Source organism: Sciurus vulgaris (assembly GCF_902686455.1).
Source record: "Sciurus vulgaris genome assembly, chromosome: 15".
In the NCBI taxonomy this organism is placed as follows: Eukaryota; Metazoa; Chordata; class Mammalia; order Rodentia; family Sciuridae; genus Sciurus; species Sciurus vulgaris.
The window spans coordinates 69,257,349-69,276,470 of NC_136476.1; the positions used below are offsets into that span (position 1 = coordinate 69,257,349).

General features: G+C 36.8%; 1 protein-coding gene across 4 annotated transcripts in view; it reads left to right on the forward strand.

Annotated features, from left to right (window-relative positions):
* Positions 1-19,056, forward strand: part of HSDL2 (hydroxysteroid dehydrogenase like 2) — a 73,450-nt gene extending 54,394 nt beyond the window's left edge. For 3 of the 4 annotated variants that reach the window (XM_079112608.1, XM_079112609.1, XM_079112610.1), the window contains 3 exons: positions 3,614-3,769; positions 6,999-7,127; positions 17,849-19,056. In XM_079112608.1, the coding sequence (XP_078968734.1) occupies positions 3,614-3,769; positions 6,999-7,127; positions 17,849-17,961 (398 nt within the window). In that variant the 3' untranslated portion in view covers positions 17,962-19,056. Of the gene's footprint in view, positions 1-304; positions 416-3,613; positions 3,770-6,998; positions 7,128-17,848 lie in introns of all 4 variants that reach the window. The other variant, XM_079112607.1, reaches the window with a different exon arrangement.
* Positions 19,057-19,122: the final 66 nt, after the last annotated feature.

Below are 19,122 nucleotides of genomic sequence, written 5' to 3' on the forward strand. Positions count from 1 at the left end.
CCTGGAGGCAGGGTGTGGTTGGTCAGGCAGGGGTCCTGGAGGTCAGGTGTGTTTGGTGTGGTTGTGGGATCCTGGAGGCCAGGTGCAATCAGTCGGTCTGGGGTCCCGGTGATAGGGCGCAGATAGATGGTCTGGGGGTCCTGGTGGCAGGGAGTAGTCAGTAGATGTGAGGGCCCCGCAGGCAGGGAGTGATTGGTCGGGCTGAGGGATCCTGGAGACAGGGCTCAGTCAGTCCAGCCAGGGGTTCTATGGGGCCTGGCTGTTGTCTCAAAATGGCAGCAGCCACGTTTAATCAAACCTGCAGGTACTGTCCCAGTGAACTTCCAGGCAACAGCAGGCAGCTGGCGCTCCACTGGCGGTCTGCGGTCAGTCCAAAATGTCAGTCATTCTCAAAGAACCAAAAACACTCCAAAAGGTAACAGCCTGAATATTCAAATGACCTATCTCAAATTAAGTTTCCTTATAAAGCATACAAATGAGGACCAGCCTACTGAAGTAATCCATGGAATAAGGTCTGGGAGAGACCCAAATGGAAAGTTTTGTGATTCCAAGGGCACAGCACTTGCCCGGCATGAGGATGTGTGCTGCCAACCAGGGGGCCAACCTGAGTTTCCTAGCTCTTTAATGTAACTTTGGATAGGTCCACTAGATTTTATGTACTTTATTCAATTTTAATATCATTTAAAATTCGTCTTAGTATGGAAGTATAGACAAGTATAGAAAACTGTGAGAGGGGGCTGGGGAAATAGCTCAGTTGGTAGAGTGCTTGCCTTGTAAGCACAAGGCCCTGGGTTCGATCCCCAGCACCAAAAAAAAAAAAAAAAAAAAAAAAAAAAATCTTACTCAGAAATAACTTGTTGAAATGACAACTTAGTGTTATATCATGTGGATATACTATTTATTTTAGTGGTCTATAATTGGTTCATTTTATAACCACATAAATTTTTGTTCTTATGTCAGTTTCTTAGAGTAAGTCTTTAAAAAGTGAGTAATTAAGCAAAAGGAAAGACATTTTAATGCTTCTGAAATATTTTACCAAATATCCTTCCAGAGTCATACATCTAATGTCAATATATATTAACTCCGTCAGTATACTGTTAATATTGGAATATGGCACTTGGGATGTAACTTGCCTAGCATGTGCAAAACCTTGGGCTCCATCCCCAATACCACAGTAAATAAACAAACAAATAAATATTGGAATACATACCTCAATTTTTTATCTGGTTTCTAAATAACAGTACCTTATAGCAGTGTACCTCATTCACTTACATTAGAATATATTTGAAAAGTTCTTTATTTTCAAGGATATATTGGGAAAAGGCATTATACATCATAAACATTATAAAGGTTATAAAGTATTAGATAACATCATTGGGGCGAAGGGTACTGTTCAAATGTACTGTGAGCTACTGACAAAATGTTATGTTTCAAATTGTAGGATAAGCATATGTGTATTTACATATTCAGACTTTTGTGATTTAATTCAATTCAGACTAACCACCTTGTCTAAAATAGTCTATCCTATCCCTGTTCTTGCTTTTTAAAATAATAGTACCTATCACTTCTTGACTTAATTTCATGTATGTGTGCACGTGTTACATGTTTGCCTAATATCTGTCTTCACGAGACAGTTTTCCTGTGATGTTTTAGTTTGGCCTCATGATAACGCCAGCCTCAACAGAATGATTTAGGAAGTGTTCCCTTCTTTTGTATTTTTGGAAGGGTTTGAAGGATTGACAGGCATAAAGGAATAGAAACTGTGATTGTTTCCATTTGTTTGAAGGTAAAAATGAGACAAACTGAACACATGGTGTCAACAAAGAGGAGAGGACATGAATTGGACTTTGGGGTACCTTTAGTATCCTACTTCTTGACCTAGGTGGTAACGACAAAGGGCTTTAACCATCTGATAAGCTATTAGCTATATACTTATTATCTCTCTCTCTTTATATCTGTGTTGTATGGTAGTAAAAAGCAGTGCCAGGCCATCGTGAAGCAGCAGAAGTAGTTGGACCTGGGAGCAGGCAACGAAAGAATATGTTGTCTGAGTGATTTAAAAACAATTATAAAACTGACTAAAGAAAAAAAAATAGTCTATCTTATTTGCTCCATCAGATCTTAAGGATTTTGTCTTTAATTTTTGCTTGGACTTTAAAAGAGATGAAGGATTTTATATTTGTCTCTGAAAACATTAATGGAAGGTAATTTATGCTCAGTATACTCAGTATCTTCATGCTGTCGGTTAGACATCATTTCATGACCTTTGGTGAGTTGTACTAGACAAGATGGCAGGGTATAATGTATGAGGAAACAGATGGGGAATTTTATTTTCAGCCTAGAGGACTGTTTGGCCTTGGAGTTAATTAATGAAATGTTCTTACCTGTATCTAGGGGCAACTGCTAAATTTCACCTAAGTGATTCCAGGGGAGAAATAAAGGAACAGAGACTCTTTGGGGATAGCCCCATGATGTGGGAACAGAGCAGTCCTGTAAACTGCCTTCTCCCCTGGCTAATCATATGCCGAGTTGTTTTAAGCAGTGGGTTGAGTGAATGCAAGTTAGGGTCTTACAGGTGGGGTCTCCATTCCTCTGGCCTAGTGTTTGCAGGAGGGGGGAGCCATCGCAGGATTAGCAGTTTGACGTGCCTTTTTATTCAGTGGGAGGCACCAGTCTGCATGAGTGAGATGGGGAGAAGAAATTGACCTTGCCTAGTTCAGACCCTTCTGAACATTCCCTCTTCCTGTGCAGACTGTCCTGGCATTCACATAAACTTTGCCCAGAACATTTCTAACCTCTAATGGGAGGATGCAGGTTCAGTCGATGGGTAAAGGGCCAAGGCAAATAAATTTAATGTAGAGGGAAAGTGCTTACGAAGTTCACTTGACTGTTGATTCAAGCTACAATCTCCACTTTAATGCCAGTAATTCCTTAGTTGGTATTTCGATCTTCATCTTTCTTTTTTTTTTTTTTAATTTTTTTTTATTGTAAACAAATGGGGTACATCTTGTTTCTCTGTGCACGAAGTAGAGGCATACCATTTGTATAATCATACATTTACACAGGGTAATGGTGTTTGATTTATTCTGTTATTTTTCTTTCCTTCCCACCCCTCCGTACAGTCCCTCCTTCCTCCATTCTTGCCTCCCTCCCACCCCCCATTATGTATCATCATCCGCTTATCAGCGAGATCATTCATCCTTTGGTTTTTTGAGATCGATCTTCATCTTTCTGACTCCAAGGTCTTTTTTTCTCATTTGGTTTTAAAACTCAAAGGGAATATAAGAGTGATTAATTATCACCCCTAAAACTCCAGTAGTTTTGTTTAGATCTGTTAATTATAAACATTGTATTGTTTAGTAATGGATTTTTGTTTTGTATTTTGTAACCTGAAAGTCAGCCCTTTCCCTTAGAGAGTATAAGCTACTTACATTCATAGTCAAAACTGATATGTTTGACTGCTATTCCATCACTTTGATTTATACTTTTATATTCTTCTTAATGCATTTAAAGTCATTTGGTCAAATAGGTCTATTTGGTAGCAGATCTCTCTTGCTTACTAATTAATCTTGTGTGTGGCTCTAAGGCCATTTACATGAATAATCTTCTGCAGGTGCTATTCCTGAATTCAAAGAAGAGAAGCCACAGCCACAGCCACAGTCAAAACCACATTATGGAGCTGTGGAAGAAACATTTAGAATTGTTAAGGACTCTCTCAGTGATGATGTGGTTAAAGCCACACAAGCAATCTATCAGTTTGAACTCTCAGGTAAGGATTGGTTGGATAACCTGAGGCTATTATGAAACAAGGTGGGTTATTTCTTTTGGAAGAAAATTAGCGATAACCTGAATACTTGGCTGTATTTAAGATCCTTGAATATAGACATTTAAGAATACTGTTGACTTTCATATTTAAGATCAATGAATATAGATGCATGTAAAAATAGTTTTATTACATATACTTCCAGTGTTAAGTAACACCTTGATAGTGTAGAGGAAATTCTATGCTGAGGGGCATATGCATCATGGCAGGGGGTGTAGTGCAATCTTTTATCAGTCATGGGAACCTTACCATTTTTATCTTTGATATTACTCAGATCAGTCTGAATATAGTCAACTTTTTAAAACCTCAATATTTTTCTTTTTCACATAGTAAAATCAGCACAGGTTAATGGTTTTAAGAAGTAACTCCCACAGTTCCATTACACAAACGTTTGCATTCTGTGTCTCCTGCATTATTTAACCCTTTCTTGCCTTCATGTTTTCACTTCCTTTTTGCTTCAGTGACTCTCTAGCCTGTGTCCTAAACTTGCCCTAGACCCTGTGTGCTTATATTATCACCTGTTAAAGGCCCTGTAGTCTCAGTTGAATCATCAGACTATCTTACTGCTCCATGGTTGCATTAAGGCTGCTAAGCCCTGTGGAAGAAAAGAAAAAAGAAGAAGAAGAAAAATCCCACCACCTGGTGGATCTGTAGCAGTAGAAATTCATCACTGCCCTCTTTAAATGGGACTTAAGTAGCACCTCAGAATTCTGTTTTAAGCCTCTGCCTTATTTTCCACAGCAACTATTTTAAACCTTCTCAGAAGTCTACAGACAGAAATTGCTCCAGCTTCCTGCCATCAGATGTAAATCAACCATTATAGCTTCTTCCTCCTCTCCCGTGTAACGGAGCTTATACCTCTACCTTTAATGTCTGTACCATCCTGAGTACCTAGAATCTTCCTCAAATGCAGAACATGATTCAGTAGGTCTGGGGTAGGGTCCGAGATTGTGCATGTCTGACAGGTGGTGACATTATTGCGCCACATGAGTGACACTTTCAGTAATAAAATTCTAGGTCCTGTTTTCTCTGGCTTTCTCAGGAATTATGCTGTTCATTATGCCTTCTTCAACCTACTCGTCCTATGGCCTCCTTCACAGTGGTATTTTTTTTAAAGCATCCTTTTTTTTTTTAACCTTTATTTTATTTATTTATTTGTATGGGGTGCTGAGGATTGAACCCAGTGCCTCACACATGGTAGGCAAACACTCTACCACTGAGCCACAACCCCAGCCCCTTCCAGTGATATTTTAATGTTTCCAAGCCTATTCTATCTTTAAAACAGAATATAGCAGCAGTAACAAACCACACACCCTGTCTTTCTCTCCTGCTTAGAGCCAAACTTACTTTCATCTGCAACTCACACTCTGAACACACTGCTCTCATCGTTTATCCCTGTTTCACAGACTTGACTGGATGGACATTCATGCCTCCAGTGGGCATTTGTCATTCCTACCTATAATCATGCTGCAGCTGCTGAGGCTGTTGACAACTTCTTCCTTCTGGAAATGCCCCCTTTCCTTGGCTTTGTTTTCCACCCCCTCTGCTAGGTGCTTCTCTGTCCTTTCTTTAACCCTATGTTTTTCAGGTTGCTATCTTATACAGATTTTTTGTAGGAAACCCCAGCCGCCCACCTGATTTCAATGACCATATGAACTGATTAGTTATATATCTACATTTCTAGCTTAGTCAGACTTCATTCGACGTTTTTATTTGGTTGTCCCAAAGATATCTCTGTTTGAAAATGTCCAAAACAACAACCATTCCCAACACCTGCCTTTGCTGCTACCCATTTGCTGTTCTTCATTAGTCCTTACTCAGCAAACCAAACATCCATTTTTACCCAAGTTCCCAAGCCAAAAACTAGCAGATCAATCCTGTGCACTCTCCCAACCTTTTCTTCTGCATACTCACTCAATTTCCTAGCCTTGTGGTTCTGTTTTGAAAGTTTCTCTCAAATATGCCCAGTTCTCTGCATGCCCATGGCGGTGATCCTGATCCAGGGATCACCCTCAAGCTCACGAACTACCGACCACCGCCCTCACTAGTCCTCTTCATCCCCCTCTAGTATATTTTCTGCACTGCAGGTGGGGTGAACTACTTAAGATGCAAACCTTATTGTGTCATTTTCTTTCCATGGTGACAAAGGATGAAGGGTGAATTTACTAAATCTTTTACACGGCTCACTGTGCCCTCCATTTATGAGCTGGTCTGATGCCACCATCTACTCTCCTTCTCCCTTCCAGTCCTGCTGTACTATTTTCAGTTCCTCGAATGTACTTCATGCCCTCCCCCCCTTTTTTTTTTTTTGTGGGGCAGGGGTGGGTACTGGTATTGAACTCAGGGACACTTAACCACTGAGCCACATCCCCAACCCTTTTTTATATTTTGTTTTGAGACAGGGTCTTACTAAGTTGCTTAGGGCCTTGCCTAAGTTACTGAGGCTGGCTTTGAACTGGCCATCTCCTGCCTCAGCCTCCTGAGCCACTGGGATCATGCCCTGTTAATTCTGTTGATGGTTTTGTTTTTGTTTTGAATATCCCCTTCCCATTGCCAGGTACTTTCCCTCTTCCCTGTCCGTCTTGCTAATTCTTACTTAACTTTCAAAGTTTAGCTTCAACTGGGCTTTCCTGGCCAGTTTTTCCCCCCTTGGGTATGTCTGGTGCTGGGGATTGAACCAGGGCCTTGAGCATGCTAGGTGAGCATTCTACCACTGAGCTATACACTCAGCTAAATCAATTTTTTGTTATTATGGTAAAATAGAAATAAAAGTTGCCATTTTAATTGCAAGAGTACAGTTCAGAAACTTTAAGTGCATTCACATTGTTTTGCCACCATCTCCAAAATTTTTTCATCATCCCAAACTGAAGTTCTATACCTATGAAATAATAACTCCCCATTCTCCCATCCCCAGTACTTAGTACTCTCTGTTCTTCTTTTATTAGTATGCTCACACATCACCTTCCACTTCCTTTCTTATTGTGAGAGCAGTGTTTTGCTTATCTTATTGAAGGGTCTTCAGAACCTAGCATAGGATTTGAAACATGATAAGTGCTCAGTAAATATTTGCTCTTTGATTATTAGAGGACAAAGAATTTTAACCCAGCAAACAGCATTTTAGAAGGTTATTCTAATTGTACTAATTGTTTATTTCTATATATTCATCTCTTTATAGGTGAAGATGGTGGCACATGGTTTTTGGATTTGAAAAACAGGGGTGGGACTGTTGGACACGGAGAGCCCTCTGATCGGGCAGATGTGGTGATGAGTATGTCCACTGACGATTTTGTCAAAATGTTTTCAGGTAAGTTTTCAATTTTATTAGCTTACTTGTTGTTCAAGGAGAATTTAATTCTGATATTTTATGTTATTCTTTTCTAAAGAATCAAGCCTCATTAATGTTCATTATCATGGAATCTCAGCTACGATTTATGTCGAAGAGAATAGTTGGGGGAAGGCTCTTCTTACTGTCACCCCGGGGTCACTTTTGTCTCACCCAACAAATGGAAATTAGGTGGCAGAATTTTTTTTTTTTTTTTTTTTTTAATGACTGAGAAGTTAAAATAAGATACAATTTTGGGAACAGGGATAGTTCAGAAGGACTCCTAGAGGAACGTCATTCTGATAGCTGGATTAAGATATTTCCAATAATGCCATGGTTACCTGAGATGTCATACTCAGCAGCAGTTCATTTATTGAGAGTGGGTCATGCTTTAGTCTTGCCAGTTATTGTAACAGGAAAATGCCCGCCTTCTGCCATGGCCCACTGGCACTGCATTCTGTGGAACCCTTCACTCAGGGAACCTTTTGTATGATATTCTGTCTGTCCTTTTACTTCTAACAGTGTCAGAAAAAATTTAAGGATAATTTGTTCTGTTTTCTACTCTTAGAACTTTGTTCCAACTGGTAAGTTCATTAACAAATTCTAAAGTGTTAGCAGCACTTTAAACTAAGGTATTATAATATTCTAAAGTCTTTCATGTAATGAATTATAAATGTAATGCATACTTTGTTCTGTTTTAATCTTGACAAGTAGGATCACAGTGTAGTCTGTACCCTCTAAGTCTTGCTTTCCAATTCTAATCAAGGATGCCAGTGGCCTACATTCAGTCTGAGCCAATCTGGTGTCTTAATGATCGAGGTTTCTTTAACTTTTCCATTTTTTTTTGTAGTAGAGTTAAATATTCATCATACAAAATAAGAAAATGTGTTTAAGAAAAAAGAAAACAATTATTTTTATTACATCACTGAAAGATAACCATCAATTAATTTAGTGTAGCATTATATATGTATGTGTGTGTACATGTGAATGTATATAATATACATATGGGCTTATAAAAACAAGATTATACTACTGAAAAACAAGATTGTACTATTGTTTGAATATCTTCACACTGTACATTTTAGCATCTTTCAGTATTAATGGTTATCTCTAATCATTTGAAATAGTTTGTTTAGTGTGTGTTAAGGTTTCAAAAACTTATGTTTTTTAAACATAAGATCTTTATTATTTAAAAATATATCGTAAACTGAAATAACAGTAATTATATCCAATATTTATTATATGATTGCTGTAGGTTAAGCAATATACTTAGCAGTCCTTCGAGATAAAATATTTTCTCCATTTTATAAAGATAGAGACTGAGGCTTTGATGAATTAAATAATAAGCCCAAGATCAGACAGGGAGTGAATAGATGTTGGACCTAGGATTTGAATCCAAGTTAACCCCCCAAAAACTCATGCTCTTTGCTAAGTGAAATAAGCAAAGCCCAAAAAACCAAAGACCGAATGTTTTCTCTGATAAGTAGATGATGATACATAATGAGAGGCAGTGGGCTGGGAGCAAGAGAAGAATGGAAGAACTTTGCATGGTATAGAGGAAAATGGGGCAGGAGGGGGAGGGGAAGGAAAGATAGTATACTGAGACAGACTGTATTACCTTATATATATGTATAATATATGTATAATTACATGAATGGTGTGAATCTACATCGTGCACAACCATAGAAGTGAAAAGTCGTACCTCATTTGTGCACAATGAATCAAAATGCAGTCTGTAAAAATAAAAAAAAATTAAAAATAAATAACAGAGAGAATAAAGTGAAACAAGTTTAAAAAAACTCATGCTCTTAATTATTGTGCTTGATGATCTTCAAAGGTGAATCAATGGCCTCTTTAATTTACTTTTACTTATATGGCATAAACTTGAAATAATGGGCTTTCCACATATATTTCTATGAATGTGCTCTTGCATTGACTGGGGAAGTCAGCCGGCCATTTGAGTATTTTTCAAAAAATGTTAGTTATTTTGAGGTATATTTTGTAGCAGTGATTTCAGTTGGGAGCAAGTGAGTTTGTCCTTTTAGTCTTACTTTTGATTTCATCTGCTTTTCTTTAAATGGGTACAGTTTAGACTGTACAGTCTAAGAGTTCTACTTTTTGTCTATGCCTTTTTGTATAATAGATACATTATGAATATAAAGACTTAAAGCAGCTAGTAATCAAATTATCACAGTCTCTTCTTTTGGCCAGCAGAGGCCACTGTATGGTAAGGCAATAAAATAGAAGTAAATTTTAGCAGGACACAGTGGCACGTGCCTGTAGTTCCAGCTACTATTGAGACTGAGCCAGGAGAATCACTTAAGTCCAGGAGTTTGGGATTAGCCTGGGCAACAGAGAAACTCTTGTTTTTTTTTTTTTTTTTTTTTTTTTTTTTTTTTTTTTTTTAAAAAGGAAGGAAGAAAGAAAATGTATATAAGTACCTTATCTGAAGAGGGATCTATGTGTACATGCAGATGAGAGTATATTGTGTTTGTGCTGGGTGAGGTGGCACACACCTGTAATCCCAGAGGCTTGGGAGGCTGAGGCAGGAGGATCCAGAGTTCAAAGCCAGCCTCAGCAATTTAGTAAGGACCTAAGCAATTTAGTGAGATCCTGTCTCAAAAGAAAATACGGAAAAAGACTGGGGATGTGACTCAGTGGTTGAGTGGCCCTGGGTTCAATCCCTGGTACCAAAAAAAAAAAAAAAAAAGAGCACATTGTGCTTAATAGCTATTTTTCAAAGTTTTTAAAAGCAGTATTGTTGAAATATAATTTACATACTATAAAATCCATCATAAGTATATATGACATTTAATAAATTTCTGGAGTTGATCAGACATCACTGCAATATAATTTAACAATCCCTTACACCAAAATATCATCTCTGCAGTTGATCCCTATTTCCACTGTACTCCATCTAGCCCTTAGCCAGCCAAACACTATTGTTCTCTGTCTACAGACATTTTGTATAAATGGAATCAAAAAGTTTGTAGTCTTTTGCACCTGGCTTCTTTCACTTAGCATAAGGCTTTTGAGATTCAGCCATCTGTGTTGTAGCATGTATCAGCAGTTCACTTCCTTCTTATTGGTGCATAGCATTGTTATAGTGATCTATCTCATATTCTCATACTGTTTATATTCGTAACCAGCTGATGGACACTTGAATCCTTTCAAGTTCTTGGTTGTTACAAATATCGATACTTTGAATATCATCATACAAGTAATTGTATAGACATATTTTTATTCCTCTTTGGTGAGTTTCTAAGAGTTGAATTGTTGGCTCATGTGGTATGTTGATTTAACTTTTTAAGAAACAACCAGGGGTTAGGACTGTAGCTCAGTGGTAGAGCACTTGCCTAGCCATGTGAAGGCACTGGGTTTGATCCTCAGCACCACATGAAAAAATAAACAAAGTTATTAAAAGAAAAAAAAAAAAAAAAAGAAAGAAATGACCACACTGGTAAAGTGGCTGCACTATTGTTACATTTCTAACAACAGTTAATTCCAAGGTTCTAGTTTCTCCACATCCTCACCAATGCTTACGATTGTCTTTTTTTTTTTTTTTTTTTTTTAAAGCATGTCGGTGGGTATGTAGTAGTATGAGAATTTGGGTTTTTTATTTTCATTTTTAAAATGTGGAATGCTTCACAAATTTGCATGTCATCCTAGTGCATGGGCCATGCTAATCTTCTCTGTATTGTTCCAGTTTTATATATGTGCTGTCAAAGGGAGCACTTATCTTGGATAACTATAATAATTAATGATGTTGAACATCTTTTCCTATGTTTGATAGTTAGCATATTTGGTGAACCATCTATTCAAAGACTTTGCTCATTTCTAAATTGAGTTTATTGTGTTCGAAGAAAACAGGATTGGCTTTATTTTCAAATGGTAGGAGTTTTTATAAATTCTGGATGCATGTTCTTTATCAAATATGTATTCTTTATCAAATACTTTTTCCCAGTCTATAGTTTGTCCTTTCATTTTCTTAGTAATATATTTTGTATTACAGAAGTGTTTTGTTTTAATAAAGTCTAATCTATGATTTTTTCCAGTATGGTTGGTGTTTCCCCTAAACATTTTGTTCTTTTTTATGGTATTGTGTATGAAATTGTTTATTGTGTATGAAATTGTTTTCTTAATTTTATTTTTGAATTACCTGTTCCTGGTGCACATAAATATAATTGATTTTTGTGTATTGATTTAGTATTCTGTAAATTATTTGAAGCCATTTGGAGCTGAGATTTATTTTGTGGGAATATATTTTTTTAGTTGTCAGTGGAACTCCATTTCATTTACTTGTATACAGTGCTGAGGCTCAAAACCCAAGGCCTCACACATGCCGGGCAAGCTCTCTACCACTGAGCCACAACCCTGGCCCCTTGTGGGAAGATTTTTAATTACTAATTCAGTATCTTGTTGTATGTTAATAGCTTTGATTTTATTTTTGTTTTGTTTTGTTTTGGGTATTGGGGATTGAACTCAGGGGCCCTTGACCACTGAGCCACATCCCCAGCCCTATTTTGTATTTTATTTAGAGACAGGGTCTCACTGAGTTGCTTAGCACCTCACTTTTGCTAAGGCTGGCTTTGAACTTGTGATCCTCCTGCCTCAGCCTCCCATGCCGCTGGGATTATAGTCATGTGCCACTTCGCCTGGCAATAGCTTTGATTTTAATGATTTCATCAAGGTATAATTCATGTACTCATACATTTTACCCATTTAAAGATTTATAGTTCAATGGTTTGTTACAGCTGCTTTTAGAACACTTTTATCACCTAAAAAAACAAAATCCTCATACCCCATCTCTCTATATTCCCACCTCTACCTCTGAACAACCACTAATCAACTTTCTTTCCCTAGAGTTTTCCCTATTCCTGACTTTCATATGAACAGAATTACTTAATATGGGATCTTTAATGACTGACCTCTTTCACTTAGTATTACAATGTTTTCAGGTTTCATCCTTGAGGTAGTATGTATTAGTACTTCATTCTGTCTTTTTTTTAAAGGAAGTGAAATTCACATACCACTCAAACAACCATTTTGAAATGGCCCAGTGACATTTAAAACATTCACAATGCTACCACCACTTTTGTAGTTTCAGAACTTTTTCATCACCCCAGAAGAACACCTTGTACCCTTTAAATAATCACTCTCCATTCCTGCCTCCCCTGGCAACCACTAATCTGCTTTCTCTCTCTACTGATTTACATTTTGTGGCTATTTTCATATAAATAGAATCATATAATATGTGATCTTTTGCATCTGGCTTCTTTCACTTAGCATAATGTTTTTGAGGTTCATCCAAGCTGTAGCATGCATCAGCACTTCATATCTTTTTATGGCTGAGTAAAATTCCATTGTGTGAATAGACCCACAATTTGTTTATCCATTCATCTGCAGATGGACAATTAGTTTGCTTCTACTGTTTGACTGTTAGGAATAGCTCCTACAAACATTTGTAGGCAAGTTTCTATGTGGACATGTTTTCATTTGTGGTAGTTTTCTACCTAGAAGTGCAATTGCTGGGTCATGTAGTAATTCTGCATTTGTGTTTTCAAAGAATTGCCAAACCGTCTTTCAGAGGGGCTGCACCATCTACATTCCCATCAGCAGTACATAAGGGTTTCTGTTTCTCTATACCTTTGCCCTCATCAGCACTGATTATTTTTCATTTTTATGGGGTTTTTGTTTGTTTTTGTTACTGCCATCCAACTGGATGTGAAGTCACATCTTGTAGTTTTGATTGGCATTTCCCTAGGGGCTAATGATACCCAGCATTTTTCATTTTTTTTATGTGTTTATTGGGCACATGTATAACTTCCTTGGACAAATATCTATTCAGTCTTTTTCTCATCTTCATTTTTAAATTCGGTTGTCTTCTTGTTTCTTTTCTTTTTGTGGTGCTGGGTATTGACCCCAAGGCCTTGCACATGCTAGGCAAGCACTTTACCACAGAGCTACATCCCAGCCCAGATTATTTATCTTTTCATTATTGAGTTTTAAGAATTCTTTGTTTATTTCCAAAAACGTGATTTACAAATACTTTCTCTTTTTTTTTTTTTTTTTTTTGTGGGTTTTTTCTATTTCTTTCTTCCTCTCTCTCTCTTTTTTTTTTTTTAAACATGGGCAAGAGTCTTTATTGTGCTTTTGCAGAAAGTCAGGGCAAGGCAGGGTAGGCTGGCTTAGGATTGGGGATGTATCTCTTTATGTGTGTTTCTGATCCGCAGGTGTGGAGGGGGGTTTGAACCCAGGGCTTTGCATGTACTAGACAAGCTCTCTACCACTAAGCTACATCTCCAGCCTCTTTTCACTTTCTTAATTATTATTTTGAAGCAAGTAAATTTTTTATCTATCTGTCTATCTATCTATCTATCTATCTATCTATCTATCTATCTATCTATCTATCTATCTATCTATCTATCTATCTATCTATCTGCAATGCTGGGGATTGAACCTAGGGCTTCATACTAAGCAAGTGTTGTACCACTTAGCTGTATCCCAGCCCTTTTTATTTTTTGAGACAGAATCTTGCTATGTTCCCAACGTGGTCTTGATTTGTGATCCTTCTGCCTAAGTCTTCTGAGTAGTTGGAATTATAGGTGTGTACAACAAACCACACCCAGTTAAGGTTTTTATTTTGATAGCGTTCAGTTCACATATTTTTTTGTCTGTTGCTTATGCCTTTTGTGTCATATTTAAGAATCTTTGCCAAACTCAAGGTTAAATATTTACCACTAAATTTTCTTCTAAGAGTTTTTAGTTTAAATTCTTACATTTAAGTCTGGGATTCATTTTGAATTAATATTAATTTTGTATTTGGTTTGACACACATTTTCCAGTAGTTTCTTTCAAATGTCATATCCCAAAACCACTTATTGAATAGACAGTTCTTTCCCTCATTGAATGGTCTTGGCACACTTGTTGAAGATCAGTTGACCTTAAGATGATAGGTGGGTTTAGTTAAATCTGTAAATGTATAGGTAAAGCTCAATATAGAATTACCATGTGGTTCAGCATTTCTACTCTTAAAAAGATTTGAAAACAGGCACTCAGTAAATAAATAAAGGCACATGTGTTGCTGATAACAGTTCCACTCACAGTAACCAAAAGGTGGAACAACCCAAATGTGCATCAACAGATGTATATATACATACATTCAATGGAATAACATTCAGCCATTAAAGGAAGTACTGATACCTACTCCAATGTAAATGAACTTTGAAGACATTATGCTAAATGAAAGAAGTGAGACACAAAAAATTTCATATTGTGTGAATCCTTTATATAAAATATCTAGAACAGGTAAGTCCTATGGAGAGAGAGAGTTAATTTGTGCTTGCCAGGTCTGGAGAGAGAAGGAATTGCTGATGTGAAATTCAAACAGGGTTTCCTTTTGAGGTGAAAAAAAAAATGTTTTGGAACTAGATATATATAGTGGTTGTATACCTACTCACAGCCACCCTTGCCCTTTCTGAAAGCAAATCAGATTCATCTTTGTGGTTGTGACTGTTTAAATGCTACCAAATTGTTGCCCTTTACATAGGGCATTAATCCTCTCATGGAGTTTCTACCCTCAGGTGTTCATCTAAACCTAATTAACTCCCAAAGACCCCACCTCCTAATACCATCCCACTGGTGCTGGGACTTCAGGATACAGAATTTGGAGGACACATACATCCTTAGCAAAATCTTCTCATGATCTTCCCAGGGCTTTTCCAGTCACGGCTTCTTGATGCAGTTGCTCTGTTATCAGATGTGTCAGATTGTCCTTCAGGCTACTTTTTCCTGGAGCCAGGCTGTCATGTTACAGCCTGGACTGTAGATCTACAAGCCTCTTCCATAGCTGTTGTCTTACAAGTTCAGTTAACTCTCCTTAGCATTGAATTTATTTTCCTGGATCTTGTGTCTTCTTTCTTGGTTTACATTTTTATTTTGGTGACACATATTCTCTATTAGCTATGTGAGAGGATACATTTGAGATAATTTTTTTTATGTGTCTCTGAAGCTATTTTTGGTCTACTAATACTCTTGATTATTTGGTTAGGTAGAGACCTCTGAGTTGAAATTCACTTTCTCTTAGAATTTTAAAGCTGTGTCTCCCATCTTCTAAGATTACAGTTGAGAATTTGATCCTATTCTTATTCTTAATCTTGCTCTTTCTGAAGACGAATCAGATTCATCTTTGTGGTGTTCTGAAATTTCATAGTGATTCAAGGTGCCATGGTTTTTTTTTTTTTTTTTTTTTTTTTTTCTGTGATTCTCCTGGCTGCTTGGGTCCTCGAAATGTTCTTGTAGGATTTCTCTAATATTTCTGAAGAAAGGGTTGGATCTGATTTCATCATCATTTTCTTGTATCGCATAGCTATTTGTATATCTTACTTTACTTTCCAGGAGATCAACTTACTTTCTTAACTTTTTATTGCATTTTAATACTAAGAATCACAACTTTAATTTCTGAGACCTCAATCCTATTTTCCAGGACTTTTCCTTCGTTTGCTGCCCCTTTCTCCTTCTCACTCTGCTCCACCCCACTTCCCTTCTGTTACTACCTCTGCTTTTCTCTTTTCCCTCCCTCTTTCCCTTTCCTTTGTTTATCCCCTCTTATTTTTCTCCATTTTTCCTGTGCTTCTGCTCTTCCCTGCCTTTCCTCCCACACCTTGTTATTCTTCTATATCTGAGGATAAGGGTTATAGAGATTTTAATGGGTTCTTCATTTGCTTATTTTAGTTTTCTTTGTTCTGCACATACATACTCCCTCTTTAAGTTGCTTTTATCCATGTTTTTGCCTTTCTTTTTTGATCTCATGATAGCCATTCATCTCTCTATGAACAAAGATTTATAAAGCCAATTGGAAGAAAGCTGAGTTAGGTATTGGCAGACTCCACTGTAGAGAGGCAGAGCAGTGAGCACAGTTGCCTAGATGGTAGAGTTGGTACGTTTTTGGGGGGGCTGTTTTGTTTCTTCAAAGAATAAAGATCTTTCAGTATCTTCCACGTAAATCACTATTATCCTTTCTATTATTTATAAGTTTAGATGTTTTAACATGACATTTTATTTTAGAGATGCATAGCTCAGAAAAGAAGGGGACTTGATTGTTTTCTTCTGTAACCAATCTATGAGGGTTTGCGACAACCCTTATTTAGAATAATTTAAAGGTGTCTACTCTACTAATAGATATACAAAATACATTAAGCTACACACTGCGTGTGGAACCTGGGTGGAGGGTGGGGTTGGTGACATAATGCACGGACATGTCGTTTGCCTCTAGGACATGTGTGCTGTATATAAACTGGCATAAAATAAAGCAGGAAACAACAATATGTGACCTTGGGCAAGCCAAAATCCTCTCCTGAACCTCAGCTTTTTCATGAATTCCACTGTGTGTCAGACTGTGAACTGACACTGGAATAAAATAGCAGATAAAAAGCATAATATTTGTAATCATCTTTATTAACTTAAGATTCTGTTTTAACATTCACTTTTTTTTTTTTAGTTTTTAATTTGTTCTAATTAGTTATACATGACAGTAGAATGTTTTTTTTTTTTTTTTTTTTTTTATACCAGGGATTGAACTCAGGGACCCTCAACTACTGAGCCACATCCCCAGCCCTATTTTGTATTTTATTTAGAGACAGGGTCTCACTGAGTTGCTTAGTGCCTCACTTTTGCTGAGGCTAGCTTTGAACTCATGATCCTCCTGCCTCAGCCTCTTGAGCCCCTGGGATTACAAGCATGTGCCACGGAGTAGAATGCATTTTGATACATTGTACACAAATGGAGCACAACTTCTCACTCCTCTGTACATGGTGCAGAGTCACACCAGTAGAATAATCATACATGTATATAGGGTAGTAATGTTCATCTCATTCCACCATCCTTCCCATCCCCACACCTCATCCACTCCCCTCATTCCCCTCTGTACAATCCAAAGTTCTTCATTCTCCCCTCTACCCCTGGTTATGGATTAGCATCTGCTTATCAGAGAAAACATCCGGCCTTTGGTTTTTTTGGGTTTGGCTTATTTTGCTTAGCATGATATCCATCCATTTACCTGGAAATGCCATAATTTCATTCTTCTTTAAGGTTGAGTAATACTCCATTGTGTATAAGTACCACATTTTTCTTTATTTGTTCATTTGTTGGTTCCATAATTTAGCTATTGTGAATTGAACACTTACATTTTTGTAATACTGTGGCATTTCTATGGCTAGTATTGAAATAATACTATTACATACTTCTGTGTCCATACATTATATTTTAATGACCATTTAAAATATTTTATGCATTTATACCATTTAGTTACTTGAATTTAAACTTGAAAAGGTTAAAAGTTTAATGAACTATAATAGATTGGAAAATTAACTAAGATAGTGTTTGTTTACCAGAATTTGCTTGGACCATGTTTCTTTTAGTATGGAACTACTAGGGTATGTCTAAATATTCCATCTTTGGCTTTTTGCCATAATCTTTGCTTATTGTTGTTTTTTACATTACCTCTTATGTTATAGGATATTGTTAACATCAAAATCTAGGAATTGAAATTCCCTAGATACTGATATAAAAGGCTGTAAAAGAAATTTCTATGCTTCTGAGGTTTTTAGAACTCATTAAAGAGTCTTTTTATAATACATATTCTTGAAGTGATATGTCCCTAATGGTACTAATAGTTGTTTACCTCTCTCATTTTCTCATTTTAGGGAAACTAAAACCTACAGTAGCATTCATGTCGGGAAAGTTGAAGATTAAAGGAAACATGGCCCTAGCAATCAAATTGGAGAAACTAATGAATCAGATGAATTCCAGACTGTGATGGCAAAGAAACAAAAACGTTGACTGCTATGCTTAAAAAGTAAAAAAAAAAAAAAAAAACCCTCAAGAATTAACATCTAATGTTTGTTGTCTTCCCTATCGTATGTTAAGAATGTGCATGTCTATTCTGGAAAAAAATAGATTCTACAAGATTCAAAATCAGATTAAAAGCAGCTAGCCTGATGGGTGTAATGGCTCATGCCTGTAATCCCAGTGACTTGGGAGGTTGAGTCAGGAGGATCACAAATTTGAGGCTAACTTGGGCAATTTAGCAAGGGCCTGTCCCAAAATAAAAAATAGAAAAGGGTTGCAGACGTAGCTCAGTGCTAGAACATCCCCTGAGTGCAATTTCCAGTGCTGGAAACAACAACAACAACAACAAAATGTGAAATGGTATAGCTACTTAAAAATCAAAACAAGCTGGGCACAGTGGCGCACACCTGTAATCCCAGCAGCTTGGGAGGCTGAGGCAGGAGGATCTGAAGCTCAAAGCCAGCCTCAGCAAACATGAGGTGCTAAGCGACTCAGTGAGACCCTGTCTAAATAAAATACAGAATAGGGCTGGAGATGTGGCTTAGTGGTTGAGTGCTCCTGAGTTCAATCAAAAATCAAAACAAAACAAAACCAGCTAGCTAATCAAATATAGATTCCATTAAGTAGATTTCTAAGACATTCTGTTTTTTATATTTTGAGGTTTTTGCCTCTGAGCCTTAAATCTCTTCCTTTTAGGAAAAGTACATATTATGAACAGTCAGGATCAAGCAGTAAAATTTACCCTTTATAAAGATTCTTCTAGTGTAGATTGAAGCTAATTTGTGTTAAAATTTAAAATTTTGGATTGTATACTAATGTAAATCTTGATGATGTTTTGGATTTTTATATGCTCATTTTATAGAAAATATGTGCTTTTTGCAGAATCACATAATAAACTGCTTAATAAATACTACTTGTAAAAGCTTATGAAATAAAAAGTTTTTCATTTTGTTAACTAGCTTTTCAGATATAACAATCTTCAGGAAAATATTACTGTGATTTATCTAATTGCAGTATGTGTCCTATTTAGGAGTATGTAAATAAAACTTTCTCTTGCTGTTGATTTACCTGATCTGGATATTTCATTTAAATGGAATCATGTAGGACCTTTTGTGACTAGCTTTTCCTT